This window comes from Carcharodon carcharias, chromosome 2 (assembly GCF_017639515.1).
Source record: "Carcharodon carcharias isolate sCarCar2 chromosome 2, sCarCar2.pri, whole genome shotgun sequence".
Classification (NCBI taxonomy): domain Eukaryota; kingdom Metazoa; phylum Chordata; class Chondrichthyes; order Lamniformes; family Lamnidae; genus Carcharodon; species Carcharodon carcharias.
Window position 1 is genome coordinate 226,795,281 of NC_054468.1, and position 21,865 is coordinate 226,817,145.

The 21,865-nt window shown below is 48.3% G+C and overlaps 2 protein-coding genes across 3 annotated transcripts in view; one reads left to right on the forward strand and one right to left on the reverse strand.

Annotated features, from left to right (window-relative positions):
- heca (hdc homolog, cell cycle regulator) overlaps positions 1-9,275 on the forward strand; it is a 40,858-nt gene extending 31,583 nt beyond the window's left edge. Inside the window, exons 3-4 of the mRNA XM_041182694.1 lie at positions 6,658-6,812; positions 8,540-9,275. Of these exons, the coding sequence (XP_041038628.1) occupies positions 6,658-6,812; positions 8,540-8,704 (320 nt within the window). The 3' untranslated portion in view covers positions 8,705-9,275. The remainder of the gene's footprint in view (positions 1-6,657; positions 6,813-8,539) is intronic.
- A 9,167-nt stretch (positions 9,276-18,442) lies between these two features.
- Positions 18,443-21,865, reverse strand: part of txlnba (taxilin beta a) — a 38,558-nt gene continuing 35,135 nt past the window's right edge. For both annotated transcript variants that reach the window (XM_041182260.1, XM_041182250.1), the window contains exons 9-10: positions 21,326-21,421; positions 18,443-19,174 (exon numbers count right to left, since the gene is read on the reverse strand). In XM_041182260.1, coding sequence (XP_041038194.1) covers positions 18,551-19,174; positions 21,326-21,421 — 720 coding nt within the window. In that variant the 3' untranslated portion in view covers positions 18,443-18,550. The remainder of the gene's footprint in view (positions 19,175-21,325; positions 21,422-21,865) is intronic.

Genomic DNA, 21,865 nt, shown 5'->3' on the forward strand with positions numbered 1-21,865 from the left:
GTGAGGAGAGAGGAAGTGAAGGGGCAGGTGTTGCATCTTTTGCGTGGGCATGGGGTGGTGCCATAGGAGGGGGTTGAGGAGTAGGGGGTGATGGAGGAGTGGACCAGGGTGTCCCGGAGGGAGCGATCCCTACGGAATGCCAATAAGGGGGGTGAAGGGAAGATGTGTTTGGTGGTGGCATCATGCTGGAGTTGGCGGAAATGGCGGAGGATGATCCTTTGAATGCGGAGGCTGGTGGGGTGATAAGTGAGGACAAGGGGGACGCTATCATGTTTCTGGGAGGGAGGAGAAGGCGTGAGGGCGGATGCGCGGGAGATGGGCCGGACACGGTTGAGGGCCCTGTCAACGACCGTGGGTGGAAAACCTTGGTTAAGGAAGAAGGAGGACATGTCAGAGGAACTGTTTTTGAATGTAGCATCATCGGAACAGATGCGACGGAGGCGAAAGAACTGAGAGAATGGGATGGAGTCCTTACAGGAAGCGGGGTGTGAGGAGCTGTAGTCGAGATAGCTGTGGGAGTCGGTGGGTTTGTAATGGATATTGGTGGACAGTCTATCACCAGAGATTGAGACAGAGAGGTCAAGGAAGGGAAGGGAAGTGTCAGAGATGGACCACGTGAAAATGATGGAGGGGTGGAGATTGGAAGCAAAATTAATAAATTTTTCCAAGTCCCGATGAGAGCATGAAGCGGCACTGAAGTAATCATCGATGTACCGGAGAAAGAGTTGTGGAAGGGGGCCGGAGTAGGACTGCAACAAGGAATGTTCCACATACCCCATAAAGAGACAGGCATAGCTGGGGCCCATGCGGGTACCCATAGCCACACCTTTTATTTGGAGGAAGTGAGAGGAGTTGAAGGAGAAATTGTTCAGCGTGAGAACAAGTTCAGCCAGACAGAGGAGAGTAGTGGTGGATGGGGATTGTTCGGGCCTCTGTTCGAAGAAGAAGCTAAGGGCCCTCAGACCATCCTGGTGGGGGATGGAGGTGTAGAGGGATTGGACGTCCATGGTGAAGAGGAAGCGGTTGGGGCCAGGGAACTGGAAATTGTTGATGTGACGTAAGGTGTCAGAGGAATCACGGATGTAGGGAACAGAGGCCCGAACAATCCCCATCCACCACTACTCTCCTCCGTCTGGCTGAACTTGTTCTCACGCTGAACAATTTCTCCTTCAACTCCTCTCACTTCCTCCAAATAAAAGGTGTGGCTATGGGTACCCGCATGGGCCCCAGCTATGCCTGTCTCTTTATGGGGTATGTGGAACATTCCTTGTTGCAGTCCTACTCCGGCCCCCTTCCACAACTCTTTCTCCAGTACATCGATGATTACTTCGGTGCCGCTTCATGCTCTCGTCGGGACTTGGAAAAATTTATTAATTTTGCTTCCAATCTCCACCCCTCCATCATTTTCACGTGGTCCATCTCTGACACTTCCCTTCCCTTCCTTGACCTCTCTGTCTCAATCTCTGGTGATAGACTGTCCACCAATATCCACTACAAACCCACCGACTCCCACAGCTATCTCGACTACAGCTCCTCACACCCCACTTCCTGTAAGGACTCCATCCCATTCTCTCAGTTCTTTCGCCTCCGTCGCATCTGTTCCGATGATGCTACATTCAAAAACAGTTCCTCTGACACGTCCTCCTTCTTCCTTAACCGAGGTTTTCCACCCACGGTCGTTGACAGGGCCCTCAACCGTGTCCAGCCCATCTCCCGCGCATCCGCCCGTCACGCCTTCTCCTCCCTCCCAGAAACATGATAGGGTCCCCCTTGTCCTCACTTATCACCCCACCAGCCTCCGCATTCAAAGGATCATCCTCCGCCATTTCCGCCAACTCCAGCATGATGCCACCACCAAACACATCTTCCCTTCACCCCCCTTATTGGCATTCCGTAGGGATCGCTCCCTCCGGGACACCCTGGTCCACTCCTCCATCACCCCCTACTCCTCAACCCCCTCCTATGGCACCACCCCATGCCCACGCAAAAGATGCAACACCTGCCCCTTCACTTCCTCTCTCCTCACCGTCCAAGGACCCAAACACTCCTTTCAAGTGAAGCAGCATTTCACTTGCATTTCCCCCAACTTAGTCTACTGCATTCGTTGCTCCCAATGTGGTCTCCTCTACATTGGAGAGACCAAATGTAAACTGGGCGACTGCTTTGCAGAACACCTGCGGTCTGTCCGCAAGAATGACCCAAACCTCCCTGTCGCTTGCCATTTTAACCCTCCACCCTACTCTTTTGCCCACATGTCTGTCCTTGGCTTGCTGCATTGTTCCAGTGAAGCCCAACGCAAACTGGAGGAACAACACCTCCTCTTCTGACTAGGGACTTTACAGCCTTCCGGACTGAATATTGAATTCAACAACTTTAGGTCGTGAGCTCCCTCCCCCATCCCCACCCCCTTTCTGTTTCCCCCTTCCTTTTTTTTCCAATAAATTATAAAGATTTTCCTTTTCCCACCTATTTCCATTATAAAAAAATAAAAAAAAAAACCCCACTAGAGCTATACCTTGAGTGCCCTACCATCCATTCTTAATTAGCACATTCGTTTAGATAATATCACCAACTTTAACTTTAACACCTATGTGTTCTATTGTACTATTGTCGTTGACATCTTTTGATGATCTGCTTCTATCACTGCTTGTTTGTCCCTACAACCACACCCCCCCCTCCACCTCTCTCTCTCTCTCTATCTCTCCGCCCCCCACACACACACCTTAAACCAGCTTATATTTCAACTCTTTCTTGGACTCGAACTCAAGTTCTGTCGAAGGGTCATGAGGACTCGAAACGTCAACTCTTTTCTTCTCTGCCGATGCTGCCAGACCTGCTGAGTTTTTCCAGGTAATTCTGTTTTTGTTTTGGATTTCCAGCATCCACAGTTTTTTTGTTTTTATCTAAGGAACTGTTAGGTCAGGTGAAGGAAAGCTTGGGTTTAAGAAGTGCCTTGAAGGAGGAAAGTGAGGAAGGTTAGCTGGGGACGGAATTCCAGTGGAAATAAAGGATGGGGGATGTAAGGCCGACTGCTGACTCGTATAACACTATTGCTACTGACTCGTTATCGCTCTTTATACACCCTCACATAGATAAATGTATTTTTTCCCTTTATCTTTCATGGGATGTGAGCGCCGCTGGTGAGGCTAGCATTTAATGCCCACCCCTAATTGCCCTTGGACTGTGTGCCTTCCTAGGCCATTTCAGAGGGTAGTTAAGAGTCAACCACGTTGCTGTGGGTTTGGAGTCACATGTAGGCCAGACCAGGTAAGGTTGGCAGATTTTCTTCCCTAAAGGACATTTTTAAAATTCGTTCATGGGCTGAGGGTGTCACTGGCTGGGTCAGTATTTATTGCCCAGCCCTACTTGCCCTTGAGAAGGTGGCGGTGAGCTGTCTTCGTACACTGCTGCAGATTAGGGAGGGAGTTCCAAAAACTTGACCCAGCAACAGTGAAGGAACGGCGATATATTTCCAAGTCAGGATGGTGAGTGACTTGGAGGGGAACTTCCAGTTGGTGGTGTTCCCATGTATCTGCTGCCCTTATCTTTCTAGTTGGTAGTGGTTGTGGGTTTGGAAGGTGCTGTCGAAGGAGCCTTGATGAATTCCTGCAGTGCATCTTGTAGATGGTACACACTGCTGCTACTGTACATCGGTGTGGAGGGAGTGAATGTTTGTGGGTGAGGTGCCGATCAAGAAGACTGCTTTGTCCTGGATGGTGTTGAGCTTCTTGAGTGTTGTGGGAGCTGCACTCATCCAGGCATCTCACTCCTGACCTGTGCCTTGTAGATGGTGGACAGGCTTGGGGAGTCAGGAGGTGAGTTACTCGCTGCAGGATTCCTAGTCTCCGACCTGCTCTTGTAACCACAGAATTAAAATGGCTAGTCCAGTTCAGTTTCTGCTCAATGGTAACCCCCAGGATGTTGATAGTGGTGGTTCTGCGATGGTAATGTCAAGGGGCCATTGGAGATGGTCATTGCCAAGCACTTGTATGGCTTGAATGTTACTTGCCACTTGTCAGCCCAAGCCTGGATGTTGTCCAAGTCTTGCTGCATTTGGACACGGACCACTTCAGTACCTGAGGAGTCACGAATGGTGCTGAACATTGTGCAATCATCAGCGAACATAGGAAGGTCATTGAAGCAGCTGAAGATGGTTGGACCAAGGACACATCCCTGAGGAACTCATGCAGTGATGTCCTAGAACTGAGATGATTGACCTCCAACAACCACAACTGTCTTCCTTTGTGCTAGGTATGACTCCAACCAGTGGTGAGTTTTCCCCCTGATTCCCATTGACTCCAGTTTTGCTAGGGCTCCTTGATGCCACACTCAGTCAAATGCTGCCTTGATGTCAAGGGCAGTCACTCTCACCTCACCTCAGGAATTCAGCTCTTTTGTCTATGTTTGAACCAAGACTGTAATGAGGTCAGGAGCTGAGTGGACCTGGATGTTGCTAAGCAAGTGCTGCTTGTAACACTGCTAATGACCCCTTCCATCACTTTACTGATGATCGAGAGTGGACTGATGAGGCGGTAATTGGCTGGGTTGGATTTGTTCTGTTTTTTGTGTACAGGACAAACCCGGGCAATTATCCACGTTGCCAGGCAAATGCCACGGTTGTAGACAGGTTTTTACGACAATCGATGGTAGCTTCACGGTCACCATTACTGAGACTAGCTTTATAGTCCAGCTTTTTATGAATTGAATTCAAATTCCACCAGCTGCTGTGATGGGATTTGAACCCATGTCCCCAGAGCATTAGCCCGGGCCCTTGGAATACCCCAAGTCCAGTGATGTTACCACGGCGACACCATCTCTCCCTACTTCACTAGGTTTTAATGCTGTGCAATTTGCTTTCCCTCAGTGGCCGGCAAGCTACCTGTAAGTGCCACAAATTCACCGTGGTGCCGCAGGACCTAAGCTGCTCCCGCCTCACATAATGGAAGCTCGGCACCTGCCAGTTCAACTGCTGCTGGGTATGGCGTTTGGGGGTGGGGGGTTGGGGGAGGCCATATGAATATTTTGCAGCCCCTCCCCCCCCCACCCCACTTTCAACCTCTACCCCCTCACTGGATTCTAATGACCAAAGCAGTTCGATACTGTGGGTCTCCGATGTCGGCTACGTGTGTCCTGGGTGGCTGGAGTGTTGGGGGGAGGGGGCGGTAGGAGGATGAAAGGGGAGAGCAAAGCCAATAGAGGGAGGGGCTCATAAAGGGTGCGGAGAAATTCCAGTGTGAATAGCGTCACACCTGAAACCTGATCCTGTTAGCCAAATTATGGGCCTTTCCCACAAGGGCTGCTGGACAGTGATCAGCCCCGATCCTCTCAATCAGAACCGTGCGTTGCTCCTGTCGCCTCCTTCCTGCTGCTCTGTCTGAAAACAGCCCCGACCCGGAAATCCCCACCTCCTGAGCCTTAGGAGCATAACAGGGAAAGGCTTGGGAACTCTTAACGTCATACTCCTTCCATTCGCAGTCTGCTTCACCACACCCGGAGGAGCTTCCTGTGGAAACTTGGAAAAACCGAAATGGAATTTGTCTAAATCGAAATCTTAAAAAGCGGCAATTTCGTCCACACAACAGAGGCCGGGAGCCTTGTGAAGATTGGGAGCTGGGGCCACCCTGATGTGTAGGGGGTGTGGGGGGGATCCTGGTCAGATGTTCACTCCTTACCTCAGGCAGACAGAAATACAGATTTAGAAAGAAGGACTTGCATTTATATGGCACCTTTAACAACCTCAAGACACTCCAAAGCATTTTATAGCCAATGAAGTGTTTTTATTTTAAACGTGGTCACTGTTGTAACGTCGGAAATGTGGCAGCCAGTTTGCACACAGCAAGATCCTACAAACAGCAATGTGATAATGACCAGATAATCTGTCTTTGTGATGTTGATTGGCGGGTGGGGTGGGGGGGAGGGTGGGGGGAGATAAATATTGTTCTGGACACCAGGGAGAACTTTTTAGGTTGTTCACAGAAAATGAATGTTGCTCGCTGGGCCAGCATTTATTGCCCATCCCTAATTGCCCATGAGGAGGCAGTGGTGAGCCGTCTTTTTCAACCACTGCAGCCTGCGTGGTGAGGGTACACCCACCAGTGTGGCGAGGAGAGATTCGTTCCAGGATTTTGACCCAGCAACAATGGAGGAATAGTGAAATATGTCCAACTGAAGTGTCAGCCTAGAATGTGGTCTGAAATCTTGAGTGGGCCGCGAACGCACAGCCCCCTCTCTGAGGTGAGAATGCTACCCATTGAACCATGGCTCACCTTATCCTCGTAATCTAATGAGAGTTAAAAACTTTGGTTTTAAAAAGCTTATCCACATGCATTCTTCGTGGTGCTGTGATTTTTGGCCGCACTCTTATGTCATTATTTAACTTGCAATGTAAACATTTAGAGTGGAAATCCTGCACGGTAGTTGCAGGTTTTGCCTACTAGTTGGCACGGTGGAGTGAGTTTCTGAATGCTTGTCAGACTCTCGCCAGTTTGTATGTAAGTGACTGGTGTAGCGACCGTAAATAACATCGCTGATAATTAACAAGGCGTATCTTATATAAGAGCTAGGTTTTCTAGTTGTGGCAAATGACAATGTCTCTACTGTGAATTGTATCAGCAACAGTGGAACCTGATCCAAACTCTGCCCATGGTTTGATTGCAGGAAGGCTCATGCACCTATATGCCATTTGCGTGGACTGCCTAGAAGGGGTACATAAGATCATTTGCATCAAGTGCAAGTCGCGATGGGATGGGAGCTGGCATCAGCTGGGAACCATGTACACGTATGACATCCTGGCTGCGTCTCCGTGCTGTCAGGTGGGTCTAGCACATCTGACATTGGCCTGTCTCTTTCTAAGCGGTGGCTGTTGGACAGTCCTTTTTAAAGAGGGTTCCCAGCATTTTTGTGGTGTCTGTGTGTTTTAAAAAAAAAAAAATCATTGGGCCATAACTTCCGAGCTCCCCAGCATTGGATTTGGAGGGGGGATTACCTCAAAGGGGATTCCCCTCTGGAAGTTCCCAGGTAATGCTTGCACAGCAATTGCCCAGAAGGTGCACACTTACCCTGGACAAATGCCCTGCTCTGGGAACCACTCCTAACTTCTGGGTAACTTTTTTTTAATTCATTCATGGGATTCGCTAGTCGTACTATTGTACAGACCCAGACCGACCCCCTCCGTGGGACTCCACCACCCCCCCCCACCCCCGCGCAGGCCCAAATCTCACCACCCCCACCCACCCCACAGCCTGCCTTGACTCCGGCCGACCCCCAAGACCCACCCCCAACCTCTGAGATCTCCGATTTCACACCCCCATCCTCCCCCACCCTCCGCCGCTGGATCCCCTGTTGCCACCAACCCCAATTCTATCCACTTACCTTAGACACTTACCTTCTCTCCAGCCTGTCAAGGATCTTTACGTTTCGATGATCCCTTAAAACTTACCTGGTTTACGGCAGGTGGTGCCGCTTTAAAAAAAAATAAAGTGGTCGGTGCCCGGCCTGAGTTGAAAAGAATATTTCAGAGGACAGCTAAGAGCCGGAAAAGAATTGGGGTAAGCAAGCGGGCACGGAGTGGCAACCCGATACTGATTGTCACTCCCAGGAAGTTCAGGCTCGTAGTTCTCTCAATCCTCTGTTCTCAAAGGCGATTTCTCACGCTGGGAGGCAGTGCTTTACTGGGCTGGGGTCCGTCTCTTAATGGGTGCATCCTTTACATTTGGCCTGGTCAAGGACTGTCGGCCAACTGATTAACCATAGGGGCTGTCACAGCTGAACTCAGCCCTGTTTCCACACCAACCCCCCCACCCCACCCCATAACCTAATACATGCATTTTACAACAACAGTCAATCGATGCATTTTTCTTTCATGGGATGTGGGTGTCACTGGAAAGGCCAGCATTTGTTACCCATCCCTAATTGCCCTTGAACTGAATATTTCAGAGGACAGCTAAGAGCCACACGCAATACTGTGGGTCACACGTAGGCCAGACCAGGTAAGGATGGCAGATTCCATGATTGTAACACCAGGTGTTGCATATCGAGTCATTATGGCACGGAAGGAGGCCATTCGTCCCATCCAGTACATGCTGGCTCTCCGTAGAGCAACCCAGTCAGCCCCATTCCCCCGCTCTATCCCCGTGGCCCCAGCAAGATTATTTCCCTCAAGTGCCCTTCCGATTTCCTTTTGAAATCATTGATTGTCTGGCCACCCTTTTAAGCTTGTTTAAAACGTCTTGAAAAGTTCAAAGTAGTAACCAAAAAAAAAACAACAATGCCTCTCAACCCCATTCTTCTCACTCACTCAATCATTCCATTCGTCCTCTGTTGTTCATTCTTAGCTCAGTGCTTTCGTACCTGGGGCTGAAGGTTGTGGCTTCAGGTCCCCACCAGAGGCCTGAGCACACAATCGAGGCTGACACACACACCAGTGCAGTACTGAGGGAGTGCTGCCCCGTTGGGGATGCTGTTCCCTGGCTGTGATGTTAAAACTATACGCTGTATTTTTCCCCCCTTCTCTTAAACAAATGTTCTTGCTCTCTTTCAGGCCAGGCTGAACTGCAAACACTGTGGGAAGCCAGTTATCGATGTGCGAGTGGGGATGCAGTATTTCTCCGAGTACAGCAACGTCCAGCAATGTCCACACTGTGGCAATCTAGACTACCATTTTGTAAAACCCTTTTCTTCATTCAAAGTGTTGGAAGCTTATTGACAAATGCTTTCTCTTTATTTTTTTCTAGAGTAATTAATATGTAGGATGTAGTACTTTGTTTGGGTTGCTTGTGTGTAAGTCTTTATGCAGTGTTAGCCAGTGACAGGGATGGGGGTGGGTGGGCATTGTAGGGAAGGGTGAAGGGTTAGACTAAGAGGGCAAGTCCCTTGTTCTAAGCAAAAAAAAAAGATTTGCATACAAGCAGCTGGTTTCTGATATTATCCGTGCAAAATGGTGAAAAGCATGTCCTGTTTCCACCCTTTTACGCTCCAAAGAATGGGAAAGGTTTTGTTTTTAATTATTATTTGGGGTTTGACGGTTGAATGTATCTGTACACCAGGCCGGAGACCTTCCCTTTGGCCTGTACTATTTTTCTGTCTGCATTGAGACGTGAAGACTTGGCACGGTTCACGTTGGGTTGGGTTGGGTTAGGTTCAAGAGAAGCTGGAGTCACGGGGCGAGTATTGGAGGGAGGGGCCGTGGGGCAAGTAAGAGGTACCTGGCTTCTGACTTTTATCAGTTGGGGGGCGTTGGGGGGGGGCCACGTTCACCTCAGTTTGTCCTCGATTGGAAGTGGCAATCCGCTAAATTAAGCCTGCCCAGCCCCCTCCACCACCCTATCCTCCTGAGAGAAAGCTTAGTGATTCTGTTGCTTTCCTGCATGGACTTCATTCCTTCACCACCCCCCCCACCCCCAACCACCTCCCCCCACCTCCCTCCACCTCCCCCCCCAGCTTGCCCGTTGCCTCCTCTTCTGTTGTTCAGTGAGAGTGATGGCTGGTAGCTTGACTGCACGAGGAGGAGAGAGGGGGTTGGGGGAGAGGGTGGTGGGGGGTGGGGTGGGGGGGTGTGGGTGGAAGGGGAAGGGGGGTTGTGGGTCAGAGCTGAACTGGATCTGATTGTTGTCTGATTGTTGGTGGGCCTCCACATGCACCTGCGCTTTTCGGCAGGATAGTGATTGGCAGCATGTGCCCCCCCCCACCTCCCCCCGAACCCCATGCCCCAAACCCCTTAAGCAGCGGTGTTGAGGCCAGTTTGAGGTCAGCTGACTTGGCACAGGCCGGGGATCGTAGCTAGTTTGTATGGCCCCTCTGTTCACTTGAATGTACTTGCTGCAGGCAAAAAGTAAGACTTGCGTTTATATAGCGCCTTTCAGGATCGCAGGGCATCACAAAGCACTTCACAATTCCCTCGCACTTCTTTAAAATAGTGCCATGGCTCTTTGATAGCCAGAGGGCAGATGCAGCTTTCGTTTAACCGAAAGACGATATGCCTGACAGTATCGCCTCCATACTGCACTGGAGTGTTGGCCTAGATTTTGTGCTCAAGTCCTGGAGTGGGTCTTGGACCCACCACCTTCCGACGCCTGAGCCACATTGCAATCACGGCCATGGCTGACGTCCTGAGGAACTTACTGAGGAACCAGGGTCAGTAACTAGAACACTATTGAAATGTTATTGGTACAGCCTGTGATCTTCTCTCATTGCTTCTCTATAAGTACCATGCCCTTGGTTAATGATGTTCATCAATACTGTAAGCTTCAGTCTCTTTTCTTAGACCTGATGTTTTATGTTATTCTTTCATAGGATGTGGGTGTTTGTGGCAGGGCCAGCATTTATCGCCCATCCCTAACCACCCTTGAACTGAGTGGCTTGCTAGGCCATTTCAGAGGGCATTTAAGAGCCAGCCACCTTGCTGGTGGGTCTGGAGTCACGTGTAGGCCAGACCAGGTAAGGACAGCTGATTTCCTTCCCTAAGGGTTATAATGAACCAGGCGGGTTTTTGTGACAATCGATGATAGTCTCAAAGTCACCGTTACTGAGACTAGCTTTATATTCCAGGTTTTATTAATTGAATTTAAATTCCAGCTGCCGTGGCGGGATTTGAACCCGTTTGCTAGCCCAGTGACACTACTACTTTTCCACTGTCTCCCCCCCCACCCCCATGCCCAGTTGATCTGGTGAAGTCCAACCTCGTGATCCCAATGTCCGTTGAGATCCAATCTCATGAACCCAGTGTTCCGTGAGGCCCTGCGACACTACCTAAAGACCCTGCTTCTGGGTCCAATGTGCAGTTTGCCGTGTCACAGCATTAAACCCCACCCCCCCCCCCACCCCTTGAAGCCAGTTTCGGAAACTTCGGTTAGGCGCGTACTGGAGGATGAATCTAGTTACTCATGATGAGTTATGGCCCCTGAGGTCGTTTTACTGCTTTGTAAGGACTGCTAGAAAATCGGTCAGTGTAGGGCACTATGCCAGTGTTACTTTGGAGAGGGCACAGAGGAGATTCACAGGAATGGCAGCAGGAGTGACGGACTTGGGCTATGGGAGAAGCTGGGGTTGTTCTCATTAGAGCGCAGGCGATTAGGGGGCGATTTAATTAATAGAGGTGTTGAAAATTATGGCAGATTTTGATAGAGTAGATGGGGAAAAGCTGTCTCTGCCGGGAGAAGGATCGGTCACCAGAGGGGACAGATTGAAGACGATTGGCAAAAGAGTCGGAAAGGAGATGAGAATTTCCTTTTCTCAACTTGTGGATCTGAAATGCACTGCCTGAGAAGGTCGGGGAAGGAGATTTAATAGTGACGTTTGTAAGAGATTTGGATAAATACTAGAATAGGAAATGATTGTAGGGCCATGGGAAAAGGAACAAAGGCAGTGAGACTATCAAAGAGCCAGCACAGGCATGATGGGCCAAATGGCCTCGGGCTGTAAGATTCTGTGATCACTGCCATTATAGGAGCATAGGAACTTTTTAATCTATAGTTCTGTGCAGGAAGAGTCTATTAAAAGGCAGAGGACCCTGGACCAGATACAGCTGGGTATGATCTGGACAGGGGACTGGATCTGCCCTACACTGTCAATTGGAGACTCTAGAACCCCATGGGACCTTCCACAGGCAGGCTCAAAAGACCCCTGTCTCTGCCTATCCCTCATTCGATTTCACTCCCTGTTGCTATACAAACCAGCCAGCTCACTGTGTATTGATAAAGGACATATAGGACTACACTTGGGCTGACAGATGCTGTTTCCAAGGGCTGAACCAGCGTTAGTGTGATGGGGAGCCCCCGAAAGCAGCAGTTCGAACCCACTCTGGTTGGGACCCTGGATGAACTGGGCGATCCAAAAACCGGTGGTCAACAGGGAAATGGCTGTGGTCACCTATTCACGTGGGCATCGTGGGATGAAATAGTTGCCAGTCCCTGGAGAGGTTGGGGTTGGGTGCAGCCACCCACTGGCTGTACCAGCCAGTTCTAAATTGGGGTACCCGCCTAGCCAAATTGCCAGTCCTCCATAAGGGGGTGGGGATGTGGGGTTATAGCGTTGTGCAGCTGGTAGGTTTTCTGGGCAGGGTAGAGATATTCCCTGGGGTATATCAGTGGGAGACTGCACCTTGCTTTGAAAGTGACCCCCTCTGCCCGCCTCCACTAAGTGGCGTATCATTTCCCCTTTAATTAACGATGGTTGAACGATCTCATGTTGCTCATTCCAGCTCAGACTCTACGGAACTTAAACTGTTTATTTGAAAAGTAGTGTTATTTTTGCATCAAGAAAGGTTTGTGCACCTGATTGTGACTTTGTGTGAGTGTGTTTGTGCGTGCTGGTGTGTTAGAGTGTGTGAACGTGCGCGTGTCTGTATGGTGTGTGCATTTTTGTGCGTGTGTGTTTTTGCTTGTGTGTTTGTACATGTGTGTGCGTGCATGTATGTTTTTGAGCACGTGTGTGTTTTCGAGAGTGCATGTGTTTGTGGCTATGTGTTTTTGTGTGTGTGTGTGTGTGTGTGTGTGTGTGTGTGTGTGTATGTGTGTGCAGGAAGAGGTAGGACATTGCTTTACACACACACGCATTTGTAATAATTTAAAGCTGGAAGAACATGACTGGTGGTGGAGGTGTGCCTGGTGTGCACTTCATGCCTCATGAACTGCTTTATAATTGCACTTGTGAAAAGTAACTGGTGTCTCTGAGGGTTTGGAGTAGTGATCTGGTGGTGTGCAAAGTTTATTGTTTGGTTTGTGGAAGCCATTGGTTAAGAGCACATTTTTACCTTCAATAAATTATAATGAAGAAAACCGTTTTAATGAGTGTCCGTGTGTACTTTGATTATAAATCTGATTTCAGATTAGAGCAGACATAACTGAACAGCAGAATAACTCTGGATGCTGTTCTCCTTTATACCACATTGGGCTGACCCTTATTTTAGTTGGTTAATGCTCTTGTTAAAATGATGAAGGAATGTTAGCTGAGCCTTTTAAGCCCTCATCTACTGTCATTGACATGGTTACCCTGAATAGCCTGGTATTCATGGGGGTAGGATGCGACTGTCTTCTGGCCCTGAGTGGGGGATATTTTTGAGGTGGGGGGTATGTCACATTTTGGAAGTCCCATGTTCAGCGGTAACTGCGGCAAGACAATGTCCGTCAATGTGGTGCCCAACGCCACTACAGAGAACTGCGGCGAGCTTATCTGTGGCTGGGTGATGTGCGTCTCTCTGAGAGAACTCCAGACCACAAGGCTTTTCCTAGAACGTCTCCTCCGTTCTCCCAAGAACAGAAGTAAGTCCACTTCCAGCAGCCCTGCTCAATCTACGTGACTCGTCCATCGCCTTTTGCCTTCCTTCAGCTGTCTTTTGTGTGGTGTAGTATATTACAGCTGCCTCTCTATGGCCCTCTCTGCTGGGGAGGTGTAAATATTTCAACAGTGGCTGCCGGTTGAGCATGTGTTGGCCTTAGCACAATACACAACATGTAGTCAGGCAATATTCAGTATTACTGTGTTCACCACTGCTTTCATTATCAGGAGGTTGTGGGTTCCAGCCTGACTCCAGAGGCTTGACCACAAAATCCAGGCTGAAATTCCCTGTGCAGTACTGTGGGAGTGCTGCAATGGCCTGTGGTGTCATCTTTCAGATGAGCCATTAAGCCGAGCTCCCACCTAATCCTGTCAAGTGGTAAAGGATCCCATGATTCTATTTGGAAGAAGGGCAGGGGAGTTCTCCCTGGTGTCCTTTGGCTGATATTTACCCCCTCGGCCAACATCACAGACAAAACAGAAAATGTGGTCATTGTCACATAGCAGTTTGTACGAACAAATGCAGGATTCTGCAAAAATCTGAAATAAAAACAAAAGTGCTGTAAATGCTGAGGAGGCCTGGCAGCACCTGTGAAGAGAGAAACAGAGTTAACGTTGAAGGTCAATGATGCTCTATCAGAAGGGTCTGATAAAATGTTGACAGTGTCATCGACCTTTAACCCTGTTCCTCTCTCCGCAGATGCTGCCAGACCTGCTGAGTATTTGTAGCATTTTCTGTGTTTATTTCATCTTTCCACTGTAAAAGGGACCATCTGAGCATCTCCAGCACTTTCATGTTCCCACCGTTCTTTGGTGTCCTAGTGTAATGTTCCCTACGTTACAATGCTGTCTAGGCTTCAAAAGTACCTCATTGGCTGTAAGGTGCTTTAGCATGTCCCGAGGTTGTGAAAAGACCTGTGTTAGATGCTAGTCCTTCCTTCCATTAGAGGAATAAGGGAAGGTGCAATTTTCACCACTGAAACATCGGATGCTTGTTTTCACTGCACCCTTGTGGCTGGTGAGGCAAGTTTATCAGATGGAGATTTTGGAGCAAAGGATGTGTAAAATACCACCTGGAACAGTCAACTGGGATCTCCGTCAGTGCCTCGGAATAGAATTGCAGATCCTAGGGCTGGCTTATGTGAACCTAATGCCCCGTGATAACATTTAAAAATAACGAACAATCATGAACGAGGGTTTATTTTATTTGTTTTGTGTGACTTTGTCGCATATGCTAAGCAATATGAGGGACGTGGGCTTAATAAAACTCTTCTTGTAGACGTCATGTCAATGTGTTGGAAGAGGATTTGTCATCAGTGTTTCCTATCTTGAATGAAGGAACTTGTATTGATATAGCGCCTTGCTGGACCTCAGGACTTGCAAAGTGCTTCACAGCCAATGTTTTGAAGTGTAGTCGTGGCAGAAGCTTTTTGTATTTCATTCAGGGGATGTGGGCTTTGCTGGCTGGGCCAGCATTTATTGCCCACCCCAAGTTGCCCTTGAGAAAGTGGTGGTGAGCTGCCTTCTTGAGCCGCTGCAGCCCATGTGGTGTAGGTACTCCCACAGTGCTGTTAGGGAGGGAGTTCCAGGATTTTGACCCAGCGACAGTGAAGGAACGGCGCTATATTTCCAAGGCAGGATGGTGAGTGACTTGGAGGGGAACTTCCAGGTGGTGGTGTTCTCATGTGTCTGCTGCCCTTGTCCTTCTAGGTGGTAATGGTAGTGGGTTTGGAAGGTGCTTTTGAAGGAGCCCTGGTGAATTCCTGCAGTGCATCTTGTAGATGGTATACACTGCTACCACTGTGTATCAGTAGTGGAAGGAGTGAATATTTGTGGATTTGTTGCCAATCAAGTGGGCTGCTTTGTCCTGGATGGGGTCGAGCTTCTTGAGTGTTGTGGGAGCTGCACTCATCCAGGCAAGTGGAGAGTATTCCATCACACTCCTGACTTGTGCCTTTTAGATGGTGGACAAGCTTTGGGGAGTCAGAAGGTGAGTAACTTGCCATAGGATTCCTAGGCTCTGACCTGTTCTTGTATTCACAGTATTTATATGGCTGGTCCAATTTCTGGTCAATGATAACCCCTAGGATGTTGATAGTGGGGGATTCAGTGATGGTAATGCCATTGAACGTTAAGCGGTGATGGTTGGATTCTATCTTGTCAGAGATGGTCACTGCCTGGCACTTGTGTGCCGCGAGTGTTACTTGCCACTTGTCAGCCCAAGCCTGGATATTGTCCAGGTCTTGCTGCATTTGGACATGGACTGCTTCAGTATCTGAGGAGTCACAAATGGTGCCGAACATTGTGTAATCATCAGCGAACATCCCCACTTCTGACCTTATGATGGAAGGAAGGTCATTGATGGAGCAGCTGAAGATGGTTGGGCCGAGGACTATGTTCCCAAGGGGAAAGTGTGCATCTGGTTTAAATTATACGTGGCAATGGTAATTTCGTGGGTCAATACGGTATTCTACCCAAGGATTAAACCATTGGGCTGAATTTTCCTGGCCCTGGGGTGCTGGGCTTGGAGGTGGTGTTGGGGAAATAGCGGGGAGGTCACATGGGGGATGGATCTCCGATGCGTTACCACTTTCAGGAGCTTCTCTAGGGTCAAGCAGAAAAGCAGATCAGCTGCCCGTATCATAGACAAGGGCAGCTAATTGAAATAAATAAGACCCTGATTTTACTGTGTAGCTGGCATTTTGGTGACGGCAAGTTCTGTGCCACCCCACCCCGACCGATGCATGTGGAAGCTGCCAGCTCAGTGGAGGTGGCCTCCCTCCTAGAGGCCATCGGACGGAGGTTCAATCCGCTAAACATCCCCCCCCCACCCGAGCGTTATATTTAATTTTAAGCCCCTTTCAAGGGTGACTCCATTTTGATGTCACCCACCTGCATCAGCAGCACCCAAATCCCCTGGGTCAGGCTGCTGAAGCTGTTCTTACCCTGATTGGACCCCGCAGCATTGGGCGACTGACGTTGAGAGACCCTTACCGGCTCGGAGGTGGCCAATTGGAGGCCGTCCCTGGGAATATCGCTGCGCCACCCTCGTTCCCGGCCAATCTGCAGGCGCGCAGGAGAACCCTGCCTAATGGCTCAAGGACGGTGGGAAGTTCTCAGTGTTCTTTGACGGAGGAGGTAAAAGAATGAATCAAGCCAGAAATCAAACTGATCTTGAATTTAGGGGGGGGAAAAAAAATACTTCGTACAAAGCATTTTGAGGACATGGAACGCGCTAGGTGAAAATTTGGTATTCTTGCAATTTGTCCTGATGAGTACAAGACGATAAACTTCAGCCACACGTCTCTCTTTTCAGCAAGATTCAAGTTCTGTACTAACAAGCAGAATCAATTGAGATGCTTCAGCAAGGGAGATAGAAGCTTCTTTGTTTACCCCTTATTGTGACATGAACCATGCCAAGTCACCCTTGAGAAGGTGCTGGTGAGCTGCCTTCCTGAACCTCTGCAGTCCATGTGGTGCAGGTACACCCACAGTGCTTTCTTCCTCTAGTGGTCTGGTACACCTGAGTGGCTTGCTAGGCCATTTAAGAGTCAAACATATTACTGGAGTCACATGTAGGCCAGGTAAAGATGGCAGATTTCCTTTTGGGCTAGTGAACCAGACAAGTTTTTTGACAATCAATTACTATTAATTAAGCTTGTCTTTTAAGGCTAGGTTTATTGAGTTAATTGAATTTGTCCTAGTTGCTGTGGTAGGATTTGAACACATGTCTCCAGAGCATTAATCTGGGCCACTACATCACAAGTCCAGTGAAATTACCATTATGCTGTGGTCCATCTCATATAGTAAAGGTATTAAACTACATGGAGAAAGCATAGGGGATTAGAGTAAAGATATAGGGCTTCATGAGTAACACAATGGCAGAACAGGATCCGGGGATTGATAAACGAGCTGTTCCTTTGTTAATGTATAGACAGGAAGAATCGCCAAAGAACCTTCACATTCATTGGCAGTGACTATTTCTTAAATAGAAACGGCAAAATGATGGAAATACTTTGCGGACAGAGACAGTTAACGGGTGCAATTTTAACTCATTCAAAACCCATCCACTTACACAAAGTTAAAATCGTTAGAACCTGTTAACATCGCAGGTTGGTGGCCTTTTATCAGAAGCAGAAAAGTTAGGGATTTAAAAGTTCATAATCAAGTTAAATCTCTTAATTTCATTCATTTTAACTTCAGATTTTTGCAGCGTTTTGCTTTTCTGACTATAGCTTAGCTGCTTCTGGGATTGTTATTTCTTTTACAGCAAATGAGAACATTCCTACATTTGACTGCCCAACAGCAGGAGAAAGAGAGAGAGAGGGAAATAAAGAGAGATGTAGAATGTAAATACAAGAAATGCTAGAAATGGGTGATCAGCATCTGAAAGGGAAAAATCAATCAACGTTACAGGCGCTGACCATCAGTCTAATTGACAAAGTGATAAATATATTGGCGGGGTATAGTTCCCTTCTTCATGGGACTGTCTCTGTCCTGCAGTGAAAAGCATGGATATGTGTGTGACCTGGTCTGAAGTGGGGTGTAAGCTGTTCATGGCTGAGACTAGAGTGGGACAGTTACACACAGGCTCTGCATCAACCCATTTTCCCCTTCCTCTTGCAAGCTACAATGATGGCTTTGGGCTATTGATCTTGGCATCCAGAATGGAAGGGGAAAATTAGAAAACTAGCTTTCTTCCACTCAGGGTGAAGAACTTTCACAACTATGACTTATGAGTGTATCACAGTGAGTATCACAGTGAGTGCTGAGTGTGTCACAGTGAGTTCCGAGTGTATAACAGGTCTGAGTGTGTCACAGTCAGTCTGAGTGTATCACAGAGTTCTGTGTTACAGTGAGGCCTGAGTGTATCTCAGTGAGTCAGAGTGTATCGCAGTGAGTCTATCTCTGAGTCTGTGTATTGCAGTGAGTCTGTATGTGTCTGAGGGTCTGCGTGTGTCTGAGAGTCTGAGTGTGTCACAGTGAGTTCGGAGTATATTATTCTGTTCTGAGTGTATCACAGATGTGCAAGGTCTTCCTTCCTCATCACTGAGATGTATTCTATCTAAATGTTTGTGTTCATGTCTAGAATGCACTGGAAATAATAAAGTTTTTTTTCATACGGGTTAGTCTGACTCTATTGCTCTATGAAAAGAAAACTAACCAGGAATAAGGATATATTTTCATTTCATTGCACCCAATATTGGAAAACAAATCAATCCTTTAGTGGTGAGTTTTAAAAACTGATTGAGAAGTGTAGTTAGTTAGACACTGTCAGTCAGTCAACTGCATCCATGTCCGTTTCTTCTATCCTGTCTGTAACTTCCCCCTGGCCAAGGCCCGGTTCCTTTGTGGAACCTCCTGTTTCCTGAGCAGTATCTGGAACACAAGCTGGAATTGTAGGTGGAGTTGTAGCTGGAGGAGGAGTGGTATCCGGTACCGGAACAGGAGCTGGAGCTGGAGCAGGAACAGGAGCAGGAACTGGAGTGGGTGGTTCTGCGGCTGCGCCTGTCTGGTTATCTTGTAATAGGGACCTTAGAGTCTCCGCGATGGACAGTGTGCTTTCTGGCTCGGACTCTGGAGAAACATCATCATCCCTTGTGCCATCCTTGTGAGCGGCTTCTTCTCCGCAATGTACCACTTTGAACGCCATGGCCAGGTCCTGCAGACGGCTCTCTCCCAAAGTGGAACCCACTGATGTCTCTGCACCTTCCCCCTGCTCCTGCTCTTCTTCAACACCCTCTCTTTCACCTGCCTGGGACTCTGGTTCATCTGCCTTGATGCGCACATTCATTATCCTCTTATACAGCTCAGTCCTTTCCTCCTGAAGTGCTCTACAAAGGTTTTCCAACCTCTGGATCTTCAGCTGAAAGCAATCATATTCCTTGGATCGTACTTCTCTCTGTAACAAAGGACATCATGGTAAGAATTATAGAATCATACAGCACAGGAGGAGGCCATTCAGCCCCTTGTGCCTGTGCTATCTCTTTGAAAGAATAATCCTGCTAGTCCAAAACCCTTTCTTTTTCCCAGAGCTCTGCAAGTTGTTACCTTTCAAGTATTTCTCCAATTTCCTTTTGAAAGTTATATTGAATCAGCTTCCACCACCTTTTCAGGCCTTGCATTCCCGATCTCTTAATAAGCTTAATAAAAAGAAGCATTCCCACCAATGGAGGGCGGCCTTGTTACTGCAGTTGCCCGGTTCGAGCCCAGTTTGAGCTAAGTATGGAGGCAACAGACCTCAGTTTTACCATCAGCTCTGTGACACCTACTGCTCAGAGCTATCAATCACTGCATACATAACCTGGCCACACCTCAGCTTCAAAGATAAGTTAATAATTTCCTTCATCAGCTTTTCAGTTTCATCAGCTTCCTATTCAAGTACACATTTAGACTTTGCTTTGAATGTACTGCCTTGTTAGACATCATATCCTCCCACTCGTCACCAGCAGCCGCCCTGGAGGTCTGCTGTCAGCTGCGGCTCAGTGGGTGGCACTCTCACCTCTGAGTCACAAGCTGGTGGGTTCAAGTCCCACTCCAGAGACTTGAGTATATAATTGAGGCCGACGTTCCAGTGCAGTACTGAGGGAGTGCTGCACTATTGGAGGTGCTGTCTTACAGATGAGACATTAAACCTAGGTCTCAGGTGGACACAAATCCCATGGCACTATCTTGAAGAGCAGGGGGAGAGTCATCCTCACCCACCCTATAGTGTCATCTACAGGGCCAGTCTGTGACTTATTCTTTTGCTTTGCTGTCAGAAGATGCTGACCCTTGTCCTGTTACTAACACATTTTGCTATCTGACCTTTATGCCGCTATTAGCACTCACCTTAGTCTTTAACACTATCATTACCCTTCCCTTTGTCTTGTGTCCATGACGTCTTTGTCAAATGTCTCCTGAGCTCCCACCTGTCCCTGGCTTTCTATTTTGCTCCAACTGCTCCACTCCCCTCTCTTCAACAGTATAAAACCCGTCACATTTCTACCTCTCTTCAGCTCTGAAGAAGAGTCTTAGGGACTCGAAACGCTAACTCTCTTCCTCTCTCCACAGATGCTGCCAGAGCTGCTGAGTTTTTCCAGCATTTTCTGTTTTTGTTTGAGTCGTCCTCAGTGTCTTGGTGAACATCCCTCAACCAACATCGCTTAAAAAATCAAGTAATCGAGTCAGTGCCTCCTCTGTTCCAAGGAGAACAACCCCAGCCTCTCCAATCTTTCCTCATAGCTGTGCTTGTCCAGTCCTGGCAACACCCTCGTAAATCTCCCCTGTACCCTCTCTAGTGCGATTACAGCCTTTCTGTAATGAGGTGACCGGACTGCACACAGAACTCAAGTTGTGGCCTAACTAACGATTTATACAGCTCCAGCATAACCTCAAAAATAAAAGCAAATGACTGGAAAGCTGAAATAAAAACAGAAAATGCTGGAAAAGCTCAGCAGGTCTGACAGCGCCTGTGGAGAGAGAAACAGAGTTAACGTTTCAAGCCCATATCACTCTTCTTCAGAACATAACTTCCCTGCTCTTATATTCTATGTCTTGGCTAATAAAAAAAAGGATTCCATATGCCTTCTTAACCACCTCATTGCCTGGTCCTGCTACCTTCAGGGATGTGTGGACATCAACTCCAAGGTCCCCTCACTTCCCCTACACATCTCAGTATTCAGTACCATGCCCCGCACCCCTCCCCCTGCCTCCGGCCTGGGATCTCTGGGATTGTGGGCTACGTGTGCCTCAAGGTCCATAGGGCGGACACGCCTGTGCTAGTATATTCAAGAGAAAATTCCAGCCCTGGAAGTTTGCAGGATGGGGGTTGCCGGGTTCTGGAACAGTTCCGGCCATCTCCAAGCCTTTCACACTGTAACCCTGGCATGGAAATCCGCCCTCACCCTGCACCCACCCCATCAGCTGAAGGGGAGATGATGGCAATGTGGTGCCAGTTGCCTTGGAAACAATGGAATTGGCTGCTTCATCAATGAGGCCAAAGCTTTCCAAGCTGGAAGCTGTGACTTCTGAGAAATAGGTGCCAGCCTTCAATGGCTGGATAAATCCTCACCTCATCAGTCATGTCCAGGAGAGCTTTGTTGCAGGATTCCCACTTCGTCTTCCACATTATAGTCTCCTTCTCCAGTTTCTTCATCCTCTTTGTCATCTAAAAGGGGCAATAGCATAGGGGTGTTACAGCCCGAGAAGCAAGTGTCAGCCCAACTCACTGACAGCAGTCTCACTCCCCTGGACCAGATAGACTGTGGGTTTAAAGTTCCCGCTTCTGTGGTCTGAGCACATAAGCTAGGCTGACACTTTACTACATGTTAATCCAAGCCTCTTTAGGTGGGTGTAAATGATCCCGTGGCGCTACTTAGAGAACAGGTCAGTTGCCATCGCTGATTTTATCCTTCAACCAACTCCAATATTGACTAACCGGTCATTTTCCATGGCTGATACCTTGCAGAAAGAATTCATCGATTGTGAATCACTTTAGGATTTACTGAAGCTGTGAAGCGTGTTGTATAGATGCAAGTTCTAACCTTTCAGAAGAATCAATTGGCCATTTGGTTGAGCAAATGCACTCCCTTTCAATAGATCAGACCTACCA